Genomic DNA, 19,654 nt, shown 5'->3' with positions numbered 1-19,654 from the left:
AGCAAAACTGTCTGACTCCCAAACTGACCCAGATTTCTCCTTGGTGGTGATTAGTTGTTGGGATAAAGGGAAATGAATGGTAGAATACTATGCACAAGGCCTTAAAAATAAAAAAGCAAAAAACTCTGGTGGACTCTCCTAATCCTTGAGGTTTGGCTTAAAAACAAACAAATTAAAAGTCCCATTAGTGGACTTCAGTGGAGGTGCCGCCTTTACACTTTTCTACTCCCCCAGCCAGCTATCATTCTCACCTTCCTTCCCTGCCCATATTTTTTTAATGAGTAGCATCTCATTTTTTCACTATTTCTTCAACACCTAGGCTCTATCAGTTGCCCCTAGCTCTCATGAAACTGCTTCCTTGAAGATTCACAGCAATTTTCATACTCCTAACCTAAATGCCATTCTCCGCGAGTTGCCCATGTATTTGGAGCTACTGATTAACACCGTCTCTGCCCTCTTGAGTGTCACTCTCCTGATACTCCCCGCCTTCTCACCTCCATCATACTGTTTACTTCACTGACCCATCTTCCTTCTTCCTAAGAGGAGTCTCTGTGGCTCTTTAGTTTTCTCTGAATAAACTCTCCCTTAGAGAAACTCTATTTACTTATCATTAGTGTGGCCTCAACTACGGATTTTATCCTGGGACTCCTGAGACTGTCTGTGAGTCACGCCTCTCACCAAGCCTCCAATCACTTATTTACAATGACTGCTGGGCACCTCCAAAGTGCAGGGCGACTTCATTTTAAATTCAACATTTCTAGGATAGAATTCATTAACTTTTCCAAAAGGCAATTTCATTCAGCCCTTTTCCCATCATTTATACTAGAAATCTCAGAGTTACAGTATCATAGGACAATGGATTAGAAGGAAACCAAAGGGCTAAAAAAGTTCTGCCACACATATGCTGTCACATGGATACTTCTAACATGCACCTCCTCCCAGGGCAGCTGTGCCAGTTTTAAGTTATTATATACTCCAGAAAAGCCACATCCTTTAATCCTCATTCAGTATTACTGGGTGGCATCTTTCTGATTGTTTCCATGGAGATGTGACCCACCCAGTTGTAGGTGGTAACTCTTGATTAGGTGGTTTCCACGGAGATGAGTCTCCACACATTCAAGGTGCGACTGCTTCCTGGAGCCCTTTACAAAGGAACCATTTTGGAAAAAGCTTTAGAACCATCAGAACTGACAGAGCCAACAGAACAGATATAGCCCCAGGGGAGCCACTGAAGCAGTCTAGAGAGAAAGCTAGCAGGTGCTGCCATGTGCCCTTCCAGCTGAGAGAAATCCTGAACTTCATTTGGCCTTCTTGAACCATGGTATCTTTCCCTAGATGCCTTAATTTGGACATTTTTCATGACCTTAGAACTGTAAACTTGCAATTTAATAAATCCCCCATTTTAAAAACCGTTTTATTTTTGTGTTTTGCATCCTGGCAGCTTTTACAAACTAGAACAGCAGCCCATTTCCTCTTTGAATTGCCCTAATTTATTAGGGGGTAATTTTTGAGCCCCAAACCTGATCCCCCTGAAGCTTTTGACCATTATTCCTAGTTTTTATAATATGGGTCAAGTTTGATCCCTCTTCCCCAGATCATCCTTTAAGCTACTTAAGATAGCTACCTTGCCTTCTCTTTTCCAGGCTAAACAACCCCACTCATTCTGTGACGTGGCCATGACTTTCAGACTCATCTTGGCTACTTTCCTATCTGAACTACCTGACTCATTTATATTCCTCTTGGAATGTGGTACCCAGCACTGAAAATAACACTATAGGTAGTATGAAAAGCTCTGAAAAAAAGGAAAACAATTATAACCTTCATCTGTGGTCACTTTTAGACAATGTTATTTGTCTTGGATTCAAAGATGAAAAAAAAATCTTACCATACTAGCTAACACATGTGAACTAGTAATTTTCACTCTTGTACCTCATTCTAAGAAAAGTTTTAAGGTGGTTTATGGAAGTAAATACAAAATAGAGGGGAAGAAGATTGAGGCAAATGGGACAAACAGATTACAAATGGAGAGACCAGCGGGGCCTCACCAGGGCCTGCTACCTGCAGCTGCTGTAGAGATCATGCCAGCAGACTGGATCAGTAATTATAATTGAAACTGAATGCAATTAATCATGTAATTTTGAACCATTCAACTTTAATTCCACTAAAACTACATCTTAAAGCTGGGGCAGAGTGATGGACCACTGAACAAAGGAAAACAGTTATAAAAAATCTTCTGAGGGTGGGCCAAGGTGACTCAGCAGGCAGAGTTTTCACCTGCCATGCTGGAGACCCAGGTTCAATTCCTGGTGCCTGCCCATGCAAACAAAAAGGAAAAAAAAACATCAATTAAAAAAACTTTCTGAGTGCACTTGGCTCTCATTATAGGAATATCCAATGATTGCCTGCGTTCAGAGACCCTTGAAACCTGCCACAGTTAACACTGAGAAATTAATACAGCCATATCAATAAGAAAACATATGGTTCCTGTGAATACTCCAATACCCCTTCAACTGGATTTGTGTTCCATCTCGCTCACCTAAAGAAAGGTCTCTGCGTGCCCTACTGTATGCAAGGAAGCATGGAAGAGGCAATCGTCAGGTTAATCATATCAAGACAGTTTTAATCATTCTACTACAGATGTCTCAGCCTTACTCAAGGCGTTCTGAGACTGGCAGTCACCTCCTACTTGAGCTGCTCTACTGCCATCGCAGCCCCTATATGCCAGCCAAGGCAAATCAATCACTGCCCACAGCACAACCTGAGTTATTTCACTCTGAGCTCACAGCTTCTCCAACTTCGTACAGTCTTAGTCCAACTCGACACTCAAATCTTTTTCATCCTCCAAGGCCTACTCAAGGACAACTTGTTCCCTGACGAGTTCTCTGATGCCCTAAGCTGAAGATAACCATTTCAGCTTCACTGAGCTTCTCTTATTCTTTTATGGCATTATAGAGTCTTGTGTACATATTTTATTCTTATATAATAATAGGCAGAAACATTCATCTGTAGATTTTACAATTTTAAAAATAGTAACTTTGACAAAAGTATATTGTTGCTTTTTTTAAATTTCCTTTCAGAATTTAGAAAAGCAAGCACAGCAATGTTTTCTCTAATAGTGAGCAAAGTGGAAATGATGTGAATTTCCAATTCTGGGATGACGGGTGAATTACAGCACGTCAAATTGATTAGGATATTGTGCAGATATCCCAATGAACTGAAATGAAAAACTGAAAATTATTTTCACGAAAAAATGAAAATTGTGAACACTATGTAGTTAAATGGAAGCATGCTTATGAAATGAACAATAAACATAAAAAGCAGAATATTAAATTACTTCTACAAAAGGTTAGAGCTATACAAAATATACAATTATGGACAAGGATTGTAAAAAGAAGATGAAAATGAAAGGTTGATTGCACAGAAAGGTATTTCTCTCATCTTGTGATTTCTGTTGTTGGCAATACTTGTGAAATGACTTCAACTAAAAAAAAAAAAAAAAGAAACTGATCAGCATTAGAACCAGTTTGCTTTTTATGCTTATAAACCAGGTCACACGAACCTCTTTTCTTCTTGTTACAGAACTGAGAGACTGCTACGTCAAGCAAACATGGTTGACAGGATGCAGGTGGGTTTCAACCGAATGAGAGAGAATGGATGCTGTGTACCTGAAGGGGAATGTGGACTAGCAGGTGTATTACACAGACGAACTCAACTAAAAGTTATAGGAAATGGACGGTAAGTTGAGCCCATGCTGGGAGGAGGCTGCTGGTGAGGTGTCTGTGCCCTGTGCCCAGCTTGGAGTCCTTACTGTTATAATCAACAAACTGGAGATTCAGGAGGCAAGGTGATCAAAATCCAAAGGTGACATGAAGCTGGAAAGGTAATAAATACCAGAAGCAGGATAACTAAAGACTCAAATTTAACAAGACAAAATTTAATACGGATAAATGTTTGGGTTCAACCAACCAAGTGTCCAGGAGTAGAGAGGCAATGCTGAACAGCAGTTTCTATAAAACCTGTGACAAACCCAATTTAATACTAGGTTGCTGAACTCAAAATGATTCCATCCATCAAACCCCTTTTCAATGTATCATCATTTCCAAGAGACCTTCCCTGTTTCAAATTTTGCTAATCCCAATTTCTCATATGCCCAAAACTGTATTTCTGGGGCAGGCCACAGTGGCTCAGCAGGCAGAGTTTTCTCGCCTGCCATGCCAGAGACTTGTGTTCATTACCCAGTGGCTGCCCATGTGAAAAAAAACAAAAACTATATTTCTGTACTCAATTTACTTTAATTTTTAATTGTTTTACATGATTAGGCTTTGGCACCTTAATTCAGCTCTCAAAGCAAGAATCATGCTCAGCACAATGCAGACATAAGACAGCTCAATACATCTCTGTTGAATTCAACTATGACATGCTGGTGAGATGTAAAAAGAATTCCACGTGTAGAAAAAGAAAAGGTTTTTAATAAGCAAATAGTGAAGGAAACATAAGGAATTTTTAAAAAATTTAATTAATTAATTAATCAATTATTTTGCATGGGCAAGCACTGGGAATTGGATCTGGGTCTCCAGCAGGGCAGGTGAAAGCTCTGTCACTGAGACCCCGTGGCCTGCCCTGTAAGGATTTTCTTGCTATATTAAGGCACATATGTTCTAACAGTATAAACACTGATTTCTTCTAATATAAACAGAAGGGGTAGCTACAATAACCACAGCTGTGATTTAAACTTTAATGCTACCTAACAGAAAAAACTAATACTATCTAATTTAAAAAATAAGGTCACTGTCAAAGACAAAACAAGAGCAAAATGAAAGCAGTAACAGGTTAGAAGGAAAAAATACAAAGAGAGAATATACCAATCACACGACAATTCAAAACATAAAGCTATTCTGCAGTCCAGTCAAGTCCATTATGAAGAGAATTTTCATGGGCTAAAGTGATTACAGAACCAGCCTTTTAGAGAACTAGATTTTATAAGTAAAGAAGGCTGATTTTCTTGGGATTACTTCCCCAAATAAAATGGAGTAATGATTTTGAGATGATTATATTCCTACAAAATTTCCCATTTTGACCATAAACAAATCTATCCACTTAAGGAAGGATTTCTTGTTTAGCAATCTGTGTTGAAAGAACTAAGTTTTCAAAAAGAGACTAAGGAAACCCATATTGTTAATAAAAAAGACATGAAATTAATTTGTGCCAATTTTTGAAGAATTAATTAGTCAGCAAAATCTGAAGTTTTCTTGAAAGATCTCTAAAGATCCAGAAAGGAAGCAATGGCTTTGGGGACACACAAGACCTCATCTCATTTTCCAGCTGAAGGTGGTGAATTAGAAAGAAAAAAAGGAAAACATGGAAGTGAATAGCTATGTTGGCAGACCTTGGACACTACAAGTTTGTTATCAATAAAAAAGAGCCCCTTGTAAGTAATGAGAAAAGGCCGTAGAGGTAAAAGGAAGTGGGCTGCAAATCTAATGTAAACCTAGCTTCTTTGTAAAGCAGTGGGTGTGTGAGTCAGTTGGTCTCGGGGAGGGATACAGAGAAAGGTGACCAGAGACAAAGGCAGAGAGACTGCATACTCACCAATCTATAGCGTGAGTGACAAACACACACAGTTGCCACACAGGAGAGTAAATAAATGGGAGCTCACAGGGATCTCTGAGGACTGGCACAATGAGATCTGTGCGTGGATATGGTAAGATAAAAACACATTTTGCTCCTAAGAGGGAAGAGGGCAAACAGCCCTGGGAGTTAAGATACACACACCTTCCTAGAAAGGGGCAGAACTCAGACTGGTGACAAGGTGAGGAGTGGGAGTGCTAGGAAGGTAAAAGGGTAGTATGCGTCATCCTAGGGTTGCCTGGATGTGTAAGGCCCAGGAGGTGCTTCCTAACAGAAATGAGAAAAAAGGCCACAGAGGAGTGAGTCAACAGTTTGCTGAGAATTTCAGTGTGATAAATGCCAACAGCTGATCTCAGCTTCAAGTGCCAAGCTGAAAATCTGTCATACCAGAAAACAAAAGACAAATGCTACTCGGAATGGATAATGAAGAAGAGATGAGAATTTTGGGAGGAAATAAGTGTTCCCATGTCTTGGGCTACTGGGGGAGGGGAAGATAGGCAGAGACATTTATGGAACCCGGACTTCAGGAAGGGTCATTTCAAACACATGAGGAGAAAGGAAGGAAGGACAAGAAGGAAGGGAAAGAAGGGGAAAAAGGAAAGAAAAACCAAAACAGGCTCTAGAATAAGAGACCCTAAGATAAAATTCCTTTTGGGAATAACAGGAGAGTCTAAAAAATCAATCATGAATGACTGCAATGAGGGAAAAAGGAGGGGATGCTCCCACCTGCCCCAATACCAGAGGAGCTCCAAAATACATCAGTGGGGCCAGAGGGTACTCTATTGTGCTGAAACACATGCCCAGGAGATGGAAGAAGGGGCTGCTAACTAAAGGTGGGTCAGCAGTATGTCCAGGACATTAAAAACCAGAAGGGACTGGGCCTACCAAAATAACAGAGCTAAAGACAGCCCAAAGGACTTTTCATTACTTTCAAAATAAGGATGAGATGGGTGCATACTGGAGAAGAGAGGACAGCAAGAAAACAGGTGTTTTCAACACCTATGTTGCCTCCATATCCTCTCCAGCAAGCGAAAACGATGAACAAATCATAGCAAATAGAACAAACATGACAGAAAGGACAATGAAGTTCAAGACTGTGGAGAAGCTGATGAACAAGTACTCGACCTTCTGAAGTAAATTTAAGTCTCCAGGACTAGACTATAATGCCAAAGAAATTTGCCTTCTAGAATTAAGGATAATAGCACATATAAAAGGTAAATAATAAGTGACACTTCTGAGAATAAAAACAGTGGATGAACACAAACTGTAGACTAGAAAGTCTTATGCTAATTTACTGTCGAATTAAAAAAATATATTATAAAGATCAGAATTTACACAAATAAGAAGCAAATCTTTTGGAGACAACATGGGCTCCCTTACACAAAATCACACCAACCTAAGCTCCCCCAACCTGCCTCAAACTGGTTAGTAAACTGATAATCAGGAAAGGGACATAGAAGAGCAAATTAATTTAATCAAAACATGTGATGTACTATTTGTTCAAAATTTCTTACCAGACAAGAAAAAGACACAGTATACCTGGGCGTATTAATGGCTTTCAGAAATCCTGCAGCTACCAAACTTAGGTAACTTTGTTTCACCCGCTTTTTTGGGAGAAAGGAAGGAGCTTAGATTTCTGCTTTTAGGAATTAATAAGCAAAAAGAGCCTTACTAAAGAAAATGCAAAATAACCACATATTGACTCTTAAGAACCTCAAGGTTAGAGGCACCTAGTAATGTGGTCTACTTCCTCAATCAGGGCGCAGGGATGGAGCCTCCTTCGGGCCCTCCTCACCACTGAAAGAGTGCTATGTCCTCACGGACGTCAGGTACCGTGCCTCAGGTACTGGTCTTGGCACTTATCTGCATTTCACTTTAATTTTCACAAACTCTAATGAATCACTAGGCTTTTTTTTTTTTAATAGGTGAAGAAAGTAATTCTTAGTGAAATCATGTCTGTTCAAAAGTCACAACAGCTACTGAGTGCTGGGCTCCATGTCTCCTAAGATTCCAAAGGCTATGTTGCTTCCTCCAAAGAGAGAAAGATCTGGGATAGGATATGAAATAACAGTTAGCAGTAAATAAGCCCTCTGCCCCCATATTTTTTTCTTCAGAAGGGACATAGAGTTTACAAAAGCCCTTCTGTGTTAGAAGTATAGGAATGTCACCTTACTCTCTGATCATTTTCAGAACGACTTGAGTTACCTCGACTGATACAGTTATTTACTTGAGATAAACTGCTGCACAGGTTTGGATGGTAACATATATCTGTTTAAGAGGCAGTTTCCACCTCATTTACCAGAGTTCTTTCATTACAGAAGAGATTCTTTCCATTTGCTGCAAAAGAAAAGATCTTTATCATTCAGGTTTTCCCCAAACCCCTCAAAACTTTAAGGCTCTTTGCTTTCATGACCTTAGTTCCTTAGTAAATTAAAAGATGATATAGTTTCTGCAGAGATACTAAATGAGTTGACATTTTCTGGTCTAGGAGACTTGGCTGTTAATGAGGGTGTCTCTTACTGTTTCTACCTTTTCCTCCTTACCGAGAACATCGCCAGTGGCCATGATGTCACAGGTATACATGGCTGCCATCAGGCGCTGAGGCTTCACCTGCAGGGCATAGCGACACGCTTCTTTCATGGTGGCAATGAGCTGTCCTGAGAAGGGTCCGTAACAGTCTGTGAGCGAAGCCTCTCCTCTCGCAGTCCTCTTCTCAAAGGGCTCAGTGCAGCCACCCTGTGGTTCTTGATTTTCAAGCCCATCACAGCAGGCTTCATCCTCCCCTGCCCTCTTTGGCCACATGACTTGGATCTTGATTCTGCTTGCTACTTGCTCCTTGTTCTTCGAGTTTACTGAGGTCCCATTTTTCCAGAACAAAGCAGACACCCATGAGAGGCTCCTCACACATGGGGCCAGAGAGGGTCGCCAGCTGGAAGCCACTCACAATGCTATTGCCTAAATCTCGGTATTTATTGGCTTCTCTTGAAGTTTTGCCAACTGGGCCTGACCATACTGAGTTCTGAAAATCTTCACTTTTGTTGATCAGGATGTTGGGCCCACATTTTCTTGGACCGAATGACCAGATTTGGTCAACAGTGTTCCTCCACTTTCTCCCTGTCAAGTATTCCTCTAGTTTTCCTTTGAATTCACAAATTCTCTCCTGGGTCTTCTGGTGAATCATTTGAGTATTTCTGCCCTCGTTCAAAGACGTTGTCAACTGCTCCATAGAACGAATCAAATCACTGTTTTCTTCCAGAATCTGAGTGATTTCTTCTGGAAGGGGCATGGCTCGAACGCTGAGTGTGGCAAGCTTATTGGGAGTTGTCATGGTGATAAGCCCATCAGAGTCAACCTGGATTCCTTCAGGGATTTTGCTTTGATCTTCTTTAGTTTGGTGTATAACTGCTACTTTTTGCTGTCTGCCTATCTCTTCATTGACCATGTCAACTTTTGGAGGTTTTGTGATTGTTTCTCTGAATGGAATAATGGGTTCAGATACACTGATTTGAATCTTTGCAAACCTACAAACAAATTAAAGAGAAGTAAAAGGTTACAAGAAATACAGTATCAAACCTTCTATTCTATGTATAAAATGTGCACAAATTATGTACAAATGTTACACACAATGAAGACTTTGCAAAAATATAGAAACATAAAAAACTTTACCATGTATGTATTTCATACATCTTACTATGAAAAATCTATAATCTACACTATATCAAAATTCAAAAATATTTTCACATCAGATTGAAAGATTACCTATAAAGGCAACTTCAAGGAGTTCTTTGCGCATACTAAGATTTCTGTGTTTTAATTCTCAAAATAAATGAATGATCTATACAGACAGGAATGTTCTGAGTGGAAAAGAAATGTTCTCATAGGAACTGACATATGGGTACTTTGAAATATTTGCCAACTTAAGAGTACAGAGTGAAGGAAAACCCAGTGACTGTAACTCTAATGACAACACAAGAATCACAGAACTTGAGGACATCTAGGCCAATCCTCACAGTGTATTTGGCTTTGATGGCAGGTTCACAGCAAGGCCTGGAGTGATCTGAGGTTTATGCAGAGCAGCATTTCTCAGAAAAAGTTCTGTGATGATGGAAATGTTATTGGTACTGTGACTATCAAACACTTGAAATGTGGCTACTGCAACTGAGGAACTGAATTATTTAATTCTAATTAATTTGATTAAAATTTTTTTTTTTTTTATTTTTTGCATGGGTAAGCACCGGGAATCGAGACCAGGTCTCCGGCATTGCAGGCCAGAGTTCTGCCACTGAGCCACCGTCGCACCGCCCTCTAATTTATTTGATTTTTAACAGCCACATGCTAGCAGCTTCTGGAGTGGTCAGCATTGGTCTTGAGCCTCAGTCTGGCACCAGTTTTTTGTTTCAGCACAAAGTTTTGCGAGAGCCTTTCCCCATATGATGTCAATTTTAGTTTCATGGTGGTCATGAACTTTCTTCCCAAATGAGTGATGATTTCTCAGATGATAGATCTGGAAATTGGCAATAGATCAGCTTTGATGAAGATGAAACATTTAATCTTTCTTTTCCCCTACTTTCTGCTTACCTCATTCCCAGGTAATATTAAAGCTTAGGTCTGTTCTATATCTGTTATTGGAAAGGAGGATGGAAACAAGTATAATGGAAGTAAATGTGTATGTGTTGGGGGGAGTTCACATATATATTACATGAAATTGTGGGATCTGGGAACGACAATTTTCCCCAGGGAATGTTAATAAGGGGACTGAATACTGAAAGCAGAACTTTTGGAAACGTTATATTTGATTCTGGATTTCTGTTTTTTCTACATCTTGTGGGTATGGAGCAGGATCTGATTTATCTGATTTTATGCTTTTTGATAAATTTGAAAACTAAATAAACGGGTTATTTTCTGAAAATAAGTTGCCAAAATTAAGAAATATAAAACTGGAATAGACCACAGCCTGTGGAAGAAAGTAAAAAGGTATAAAAACTACTTTCAAAAAGGCTGCATAACCGCTCTGGCTCCACTCAACATCTAAGACCCCCACTTCTTCCTTCGCTTGCATCCCACCCACTATTTTCTGTGTCCTGTTCGCCGCAGCACATTTCTCCTTCTCCTTAGTTGATGAGACCGTACTTCTCTCCATCTGAGCCCTGCCAGTCCTGAATGTCTGTCATGGCCTGACTTGAACTCCGTCCTCCTTGATTCCCTAAAGAATGATGAGGCTAAGCTACACCCAAAGTTCAGCCTTCAGACAATTTCCTCAGTGCCTTGCAGAAAACGGCAAATATACCGTTTTAAAAGAGGTGCATTTTTTCTCTTTTAGAATGTAAGTTCCTCAAGAGCAGGGACAACATTTCCTGTATGTTCTATTGTGCCTGGCACACTATAAATGCTCAATAAATATTGATGGGGAGAAAAAACTATAAGAAAGACTGTTTTTTTCCCCGGAGTTCCTTTACTTTCAAGGATTAGCTAATTTCAATGCTATATGTATTGTTATAGAACATACAACAAGATGGATGGTTACCTGATCTGTATTAAATTAAAATTACTCCGATATTTGAACCTGACAAAAACAGCATACACAGAACGGCAATCCCATCTTACCTATGAATTCAGATGTAAAATCGAACACAAAATAATCATAAAAAATTAATAACGTATAAGTGTGTATATTTATAAAAACTACCCACTTATTATCTACCAGGCACTGTGCTAAGTATTTTACCTTTATTACCTCTTATTAGGTATTATTTTAATCCTCATTTTATAGGTTATAAAATCATGGTAAGAAACGTTAAGTAAATCCTCCAAAGGCACATGGCTAGTAAGTGCAGAAGCTGGGATTCTAACCTAGGTCTGATTTCAGAATCAACAGCCATTATGCTATACTGAAAAATGAAATTAAACAGCACATTAAAACAACAATTCACCACAACACTAAGCAGTTTTTATCACAGGAGTATAAAAACTGATTTGTATTAGGAAATAAGTTAAATAAACATAACATTAAAAATGTGCAATAGTTTATGTAATTGTCTTTAAAAATGCTAAATAGGCATTCAATAAGATTCAACACCCATTTCAGATTTTAAGGAAAGAAAATCACTTAATCTTAGCAATAGGAAAATATTTTTAAAATTATCATTATTTAGAGATAATATGTTCCCATACTTAGCACAATCAAGAAAATCAACTGCAGAACTTCTATGGCACATCCAGGTGAAAAGGGCTGTGGCTATTTTCAGTCCTTCAAGTTTCTGCAGCTCTCAAGAGGTCTTCTAGGGTAATCACTTGGAATATTACTTACAACCATCCTTCCAGGGTAAATGTGTCTCTGGTTGCCACCTACAAAGCACCTCAGGGCCAAAGGCTCTTTACATTCTGGCAAAACCTGTCATTACTTCAAAAAGAAGTGCAGGAAGCTCAGACCACATCAGGGCAATTTCCCTGAGAGCTGGGTGCCAGGAATCTGAAAGGCCCTTAGGCCTGGAGACGAAACCTGTCTCCCACTCCTGCATCCAACACATTCCTGAAAATGTGTGTAAAAAGGTGAAAACAAACTTAAAAACTAAAAGACAGGCTCTGTTCCATGAGTGTGAAAGAATTCTGGTGTTTATACATGCTCTTAGCGGAAGTAAAGTGTGAAATGTAGTAAGTGGTCTAACAGCATCATGCACAAAACAAAAATCTACTGGGCCACGACTTTTCACGAAGTCACCCCCCCACGCAGCCCACTGCCCCGAAGCCTACACCACTGCCAGCCCCTGGGGGGCCCCGGCAGTCCCGCCTGACCCGACCAAGGTAACTGCTACCCTGACTTCCACGGTAATCCCCTTTCGCAAAAAATAGCTTTTTATCACCTAAGCACAAAGCCTCTAAACCCAGTAAATCCGCTGGCCTGCTTCTGGACTTCATAAATAAAATTAAACACTTTTTTTTCTTTTTGGCAACTGGCTTCTTTTGCTCAGCATTACTTTGTGAGAGTTTGCTGTGTTTTGTTCACTGAAAATACAGTAGTTTATTCACTGAAATTATGCTAAAGAATTCCATTGTATAAATATAGCATAATTTATTTATTCGTTTTATATGAGTTGTTTCTAGTTTTGGGCTATTAAAAATTCTATTGATGCACATTTGCGCAGTTTTGTGTTCCGTATAGGGAGATTGTCCAGCTGTAAGGAGTGTCTATATCCAACCCTGTAGACAATACTGAATGATTATCCACATTATTCCAAACTAGCTATACGAATTCATAGTCCTACTATGTATAGGTGAACTCCTACTGCTGTTCCTGCTTTGCTATGTGATACCGTCACCTTATAAAACGTCAACTCTGTTGGTGAATATGTAGAGCATCTTACTTTTGTTTTATTTTATTAATTACTAAGTTGAACACCTTTTCACAAGTTTATTGGCATTTAGAATTCTCTTTTGTGAAGTGCCTGTACAAGTCTCTGTCCCATTTTCCAGTGGATTATTGCTTTCCTATGTTTGCAGGAATTCTTTATATTGTGGATGTGAGCCCTTTGTCTGTTTAAATGTACTGCAAACGTCTTCTTCCACTCTGTGGTTTGCCTTCTTAATCTTTTAGTGGTGTGTTTTGATGATCAGTCTTTTACTTTGCTATTAATGCTAATTATGTCCTATTTAAGAATCCTTTCCTTATCTGTAGGTCTTGAAAGTATTCTCCTATACTGTCTTTTAGATATTTTATGGTTTTTCCTTCCCACCTTTGGACCCACAATCTGCGGGAATTATAGGTCAAGATGTGGCACAACGTTGAGGGTTCTTTTTCATATGAATACCCAATTTTGCCAGCACCTTTTATTGAAAAGTCTATACTTTTCTCATCGTTCTAAGTGCTACCTATTTCTGCCTCTCTATTCTATTCTATTCTACTCATCTGTTTGCCTGTCCTAATACCTATATCACATGGTCTTAATTACTGTGCCTTTAAAATATATCTGGATTTCCTGTATGGCAAGAATTTTCTTGGCTATTATTGGTCCTCTGCATTTCCATATACATTTTGCTATCAGCATGTCAACTTCTACACACATATACACATAAACTTAATGGGATTTTGGCTGGGACTGCTTCGGATTTATATCTAGGGAGAACTGGCATCATTATAGTAAAGAATTTTTCTATCCCTGTACATGGTATAAACCCCAATTAATGTTTTATAGTTTCTGTTTTTTTTTTCTTGCATAGAGGTCCTACCAAAATATGAAATAATTTATTACTAGATATTTGATATTTTGCTGCCAGTATAAATGGTGGCTTTAAATCAATTTTCAATTTCTGTTTATTACTGGCATACAGAAATACCATAGAAATTTGCAGATCGAACTTGAATTCACCAAGCTTGCTGAATCGACTAATTCTAACAGTTTCTATAGAGTCTTTTGTACTTTTAATATAAAATCATATCACCTATGAATAATGGCAGTTTTATTTTTTCCTTATCTTTTACTTTTCATTCTTCCTTATAATATTGCCTAAGACATTAGGTACAATGTTAAACAGAAGCGTAACAGTGGACACCCTTATAAAAGTCCTGATCTCAAAAGGAAAGTTTTCAAAAATTTCATTAGTAAGTACATGTTTGCTATAGTTATTCTAAAGCAACCCATTATTAGAGTAAGAAAATTCCCTTGCATTTCTAGCTTGCTAAGAGTTTTGATGACGCATGGATGCTAAATTTCATTAAATGTTTTTTCTTCATCTACGGAGATGATTTTTCTCCTTTTTTTCTGTTAATCTGGTAAATTTACACTGATTTTTAATGTCATTCCAACTCTGCACTCCTTTGCTGGCTATAGGACTGTCAGGTTTTCTATTTCTTCTTTGGTCAGACTTTCTAGGAATTTGTCCATTTCCTTGAAAATTTATTAGCACAGACTGTCAGTAACATTCTCTTAAGTTTTGTAACCCAGGACAAGTTACCTAATACTCAGTTCCTTAAAGTGAACTAAAAGAGATGCAATGTTACTTGAAGATGAAATTTTGTCAATACCACTTGATTCAGCTTGCTCAGGCTTCCAAACAGCACTCACCATGTCATATTCATAAAACAGTGCCTCGTTGGGCCCCTTATGTGTCTGTCCACTATCCCTTCCCACCTTGTTTTAGCCACCTTCCTTGCTGACTAGCAGTGAATGTGAAACAGGGAGAGTCCTCCCTACTTGGGCTCCAGGTTATCCCTCTGAGCTCTGACAGAGCACTGAGCTTGATGCTATTTCTCTACCACACCTAGCGTGCTGCTTTGGAAGCTGTTCTGTCTTCCAGAAAAAATCATGTTCTTTTAACCCATCCCCGTGGAGGCAGACCTTCTGTGGATGAGACCTTTTCATTAGGTTGTTTCAACTGACATATGACCCTGCCCATTCAAGGTGGGCTGTAATTCTTTACTTGGAGTCCTTTATAAGAGGATAAAAGACAGAAAAGTTGAGAGAGCTGGGAGAGAGAGAAATAATATGAAGATGGTAAGAGAGGACCCAGAGACGGTCAGAGAGAAAGCCACTGGAATCAGAAGCTGAAAGCAAGGGAGCCTAGGAGCGAAGGACCAGCTGGTGCTGGCCATGTGCGTTCCCACAGACAGAGGGACCCTGGATGCCAGCAGCCTTTCTTCAGAGAAGATCTCTTCCTCTTGATGCCTTAATTTGGACATTTTCATGGCCTTAGAACTGCAAATTTGTAAACTAATAAATCCCCACTGTAAAGCCAATCCATTTCTGGCATATTGCATTCTGGCAGCTTTACCAAACTGAAAACACCTGGCCACAATGCAAAAGAAATTTTTTCCCCAGAAACTGGAATTGTTAGAAAAAAATTAACAAAAGCTCCTGAATTTTTAACATACCTTATTAAAGCAGTATACATGTTTTCACAAACAGATATTATTGCTTTTATTATCCTCAATTCAACATAAGCTTAAATTATTTTTAGATGTAGTTACGAATTTTTCCAAAAAGGTTCACATTACAGAGCTGTTTCCAAAATGAACTGACTTATTAAAATTACTTTAATACTGTGTTAGGAGCACATTTCTAGAAAACCAATTTCTCTTATTACATAGTTTTTTTTTTCCTCCTGATATTAAGAAGTACCCACAATGAAAACAATAATTTAAAAATTAAAAAAAGACTACATAAAGACACAAATATGCATTTCAAAATCAATTTTAGATTAAATGGAGATATGTTACTAAAATATATTTCTAAGTACCAAAAAGCATGATGTTTAAAGAGGAGTTCATAAGCTGACAGATGTAAGGTTATTGAAGGTGGGTTTTAATTTGGTAGCCAGAATAGTGAAAAGGGAAAAAATTTAGTTCAAAGACACACAATATATATATTTTTTCAATAAATGTTTTTTAAACCTTCTGAGAATAATTAGTTATTTTAAAATATATTATGTGTCTGTTTACATGATTAGCATTATTCTCTGGCTAGCATTGAAACCTTCAGATATTCCAAGAAAACAGGGACAAAAGTAAAGGAGATGGATGGCACTATTTTGTACCACTTATCATTACGACTAGAAGAATACTTAAAGATGGAAAAAGCCACAAGCACATCACTATATGAAACTGAAGAACAGAAATGAGGATATTTCTAAATCTGGCAGGAATTTGTACAAAATCCCACATGGCTGGTGCTGCATCAGCAACTATCCTTATTCTACTATAGTTATCATCACTGTTATTAGTAGTAGTAATATTACTGTTAGTAGTACACATTGTACTGGATTAAGCAGAATAATAAGTTAATTAAGTTCAGCACAGAGAATAGCATTTGGTGTTTAGTATTTAGTATATAATTATGTTATTATAATTATTTTAGCTATGATTATTATGGTCCCAGAACATTTAAAAATAAAAGGCAGGAGGGCTATTAGAGGGCAATCCACCAAAGAAGAAAAACAAACTGCCAATAAACACATTAAAAAATGTTTCAACACAACTACTAAGCACAGAAATGTAAATTAACAATGAATACTTTTTACTCTCCTCCCAAATCAAAATATTTTTTTAAATGATAATATGAAGGGTTGGCAATGGTTCTAGAAAAGAGGCACTTTCAAATATTTATTTTGCTAGCCAAAGTGTAAATTATCTTTCTTGAAGATAATATGTAACTTAAGTCTTCAAAATATGCATACCTTTTGATATGCAATAATACTTCCAGGAGTTCATCTTAACCAAACAATCACAGCTGTATGTATATTTGAACATGCACAGAACAGACTGGGGATTTACACACCCAAATGTAATGACTGTTATCTCTGCATGGTCACTGATTCTTTTTATTTTTCTCTATTTTCCTAATCACTGCCATAATCATACATTATTTTTTGAATAAAAGAAAAATGTTATTTACAAAATGTGATCTGTAATGCCCATTTTACAACACTTACATTTCATCTTCATAGGGAATTATAATATTTCCAGAAAGTTTACATTGTAGAAGACCATCTCGATAAGAAGTCTCTCCTAATCAGAGCTTCAATTTATAAAATATGATTTTGTTTGGTTGTCCTGATATATTGTATGTTTATATATATGCTTAGAGTAAAATACATATATATATATATATATATTATTTTATGACAAGCTAAAAATGCAAAATTATTCAAGTACAGGAATTTAAATGCCATTTGTCATAGATTTAAAAATTAAATCTATGATCAATCCAGTAACATTTCGTGTCTGAGTTGAGGGTATTTCATTTTTCTCCAAAAATAAACCACAGTCTAAGATCAACTGGTTTAGGAAACACTAACACATCCCATGGGTTTTTCACCTAACCTTTCTTTTAAGTCATCCAAGCATCGCTGAAGGTGGACTTCCCCTGCTGTGACTAAAACATGCTCTCCTGTTTCTTGAATTAAAATCTGGACGCAGGGATCTGCTTGGTTTAAGAGCTTCATTCCTCTGACGAGCTGGGGCATTTCACCTAGGTTAATGAAATGAAATACTGATAAAATATGATAAAAGGACTAAGACAATCTTAAGACAATGCCTATGGCCATCAAAGGGGAAAATGTAATGAAATAAACTTTAAAAATAATGGTTCATTTTAATCTTCCAAAAAATGCAGAGATGTGCCAAAAAACTATCTTCTAGTAATTTATTTGTACAGATAGGTAACATAAGGTACTCGCAAGTCTAACATCAAGACTTGCAAAGCTGATTTATATCACCTCTTCAGATATTCAGCAGATGGAAAGGGATTCACCTAAATGTTGTCTAAATATACACACGTACATTTACCTAGAAAGGTAAAACAACACCTTCCCCAACAATATCCATAAAAATCAACAAATAAGCAAAAGAAACATTTACTACAATATTCAGTGAATAGAAACCACAGAGTCATATTGGAAACAGACTTTTGTGAAACTGCTTGTTACAACTTTGAGTTTTAGAGTACAGTTGTCCTTGAGCTTAGAGCTATAACATACTATGTAGTAACTTTACCCAGAGAGCTTTCAGCACCTTTTGCATTCCATCCTCCTTTTGCTTTTGGGACATAGTTGATTCTTCCTTACAGTTAGTTCATGGGAGTTAAGCTTATGGATGGGGAATCTGATCTACATCTTGGGGTTAGCTGCTTTTTTTTACCCTTTTCCACATACTCAGCTACTACTGTTCATTCAAGGCAAGCCTGAGGACATCTCGTGTACTGCTTTAGCAGAGACTTTGGCTCTGAAGGCATTTTTACACAGTCTCGTTTTACTTCTACATTTGAGTAAAGGACTCAGCTATTCCTCAAATGCCTGGTTTTTCATATGACAAAATCACAAAAGCTGTCTGTATGGCAGTGGTCTTCAATGTGGGTTGCAAAAGTTGATTAATTTGGGTGCTGGAAGAAAATATTAGAACTTCCATATCTATTATTTTTTCAGATAAGAGTGAGAAATAAAGCTGATAACAACACATCACAGTGTAAACAATGTGTCAGATAAGCAGTTTACAGATATGGATTCACTAACTTCTTAACTCCAAGGCAGGTATTACTATTCTCAGTTCAAAGATGAGTCAACAGCTATGAAGAAGCCATGTTCAGGACGACAAAGCTACTAAGCAGTAGGATCTGGTTTTGAAGCCCGGCAACCATCCTGAAGCCCATTCTGCATCAACGGGTGACTGTCAGCAGCCTCGGATGTGATGTGGTCATGAGCCACGCGTGGGATGCATGGACTCCTCCGGGAAGACAGAGACGGGATTCTACTAAATGCAGGGGCTAAAAGAGGCACCCTTATTTCTTAGTTTGTGCTCAGCAATTTCAGTTTTCCTTAGTCTAGTTAAGTGAATTCAGAGATATTATCTAGTATTAATGAGCTTAAACTTCACAGAATTCGAAATTTGTCTTAAAAGGATTCCTGCAGTGACACAAACGTTCTAAAAACTGATCAGTGATGAATACACAACTAAGTGATGATACTGTGAGCCACTAATTGTACACCATGTATGGAATATATGTGTGTGAAGAGTTATCAATAAAAATATTAAAAATATAAAAAAAGGATTCCTGTAGAGACCACAGACTGAAGATAAACTGAAGATAAAATAGCAAAGAAGCGGGTGGTGCAACGGTACTCAGTGGCAGAGTTCTCGCCTGCCATGCCAGAGACCTGGGTTCAATTTCTGGAGCCTGCCCATGCAAAAACCCAAAAATAGCAAAGAAGCCATTTTTCAAAGTAAGTTTGAAACATGGAGATAAGATTCTGAAAAAAATTTAAAAAAGATTTTGAAATTAGATGTTTGAAAATGTTTGCTGCTAACCATTCTGTTGCCAAAAACAAAACGAATAGCTCATCTATAAAACCTCTTAAATTATGGAAGCTGATTTGCCTAACCTGCTTAAAAACTTCCAAATGAATAATTTGTTAAAGATAAATAAAAAAATCAACATGTTCTAATTAGTACAAAAAAAACCTCAATGACATCAGGAATTACAAATGTTCACTATCTGCATTTCACCAAAATCTTTGTACAACTGGTAAATGGCATTCTAAA

At 37.8% G+C, this 19,654-nt stretch overlaps 1 protein-coding gene across 1 annotated transcript in view; it reads right to left on the bottom strand.

Annotated features, from left to right (window-relative positions):
* Positions 1-19,654, bottom strand: part of EFL1 (elongation factor like GTPase 1) — a 154,831-nt gene that overhangs the window by 10,944 nt on the left and 124,233 nt on the right. The window contains 3 exon segments of the mRNA XM_077124350.1: positions 8,172-8,410; positions 8,412-9,149; positions 17,441-17,588. Coding sequence (XP_076980465.1) covers positions 8,172-8,410; positions 8,412-9,149; positions 17,441-17,588 — 1,125 coding nt within the window.

This window comes from Tamandua tetradactyla, chromosome 12 (genome assembly GCF_023851605.1).
Source record: "Tamandua tetradactyla isolate mTamTet1 chromosome 12, mTamTet1.pri, whole genome shotgun sequence".
Lineage (NCBI taxonomy): Eukaryota > Metazoa > Chordata > Mammalia > Pilosa > Myrmecophagidae > Tamandua > Tamandua tetradactyla.
Note: the sequence above shows the minus strand (reverse complement) of the source record. Positions and strands in the feature narration are given on the sequence as shown.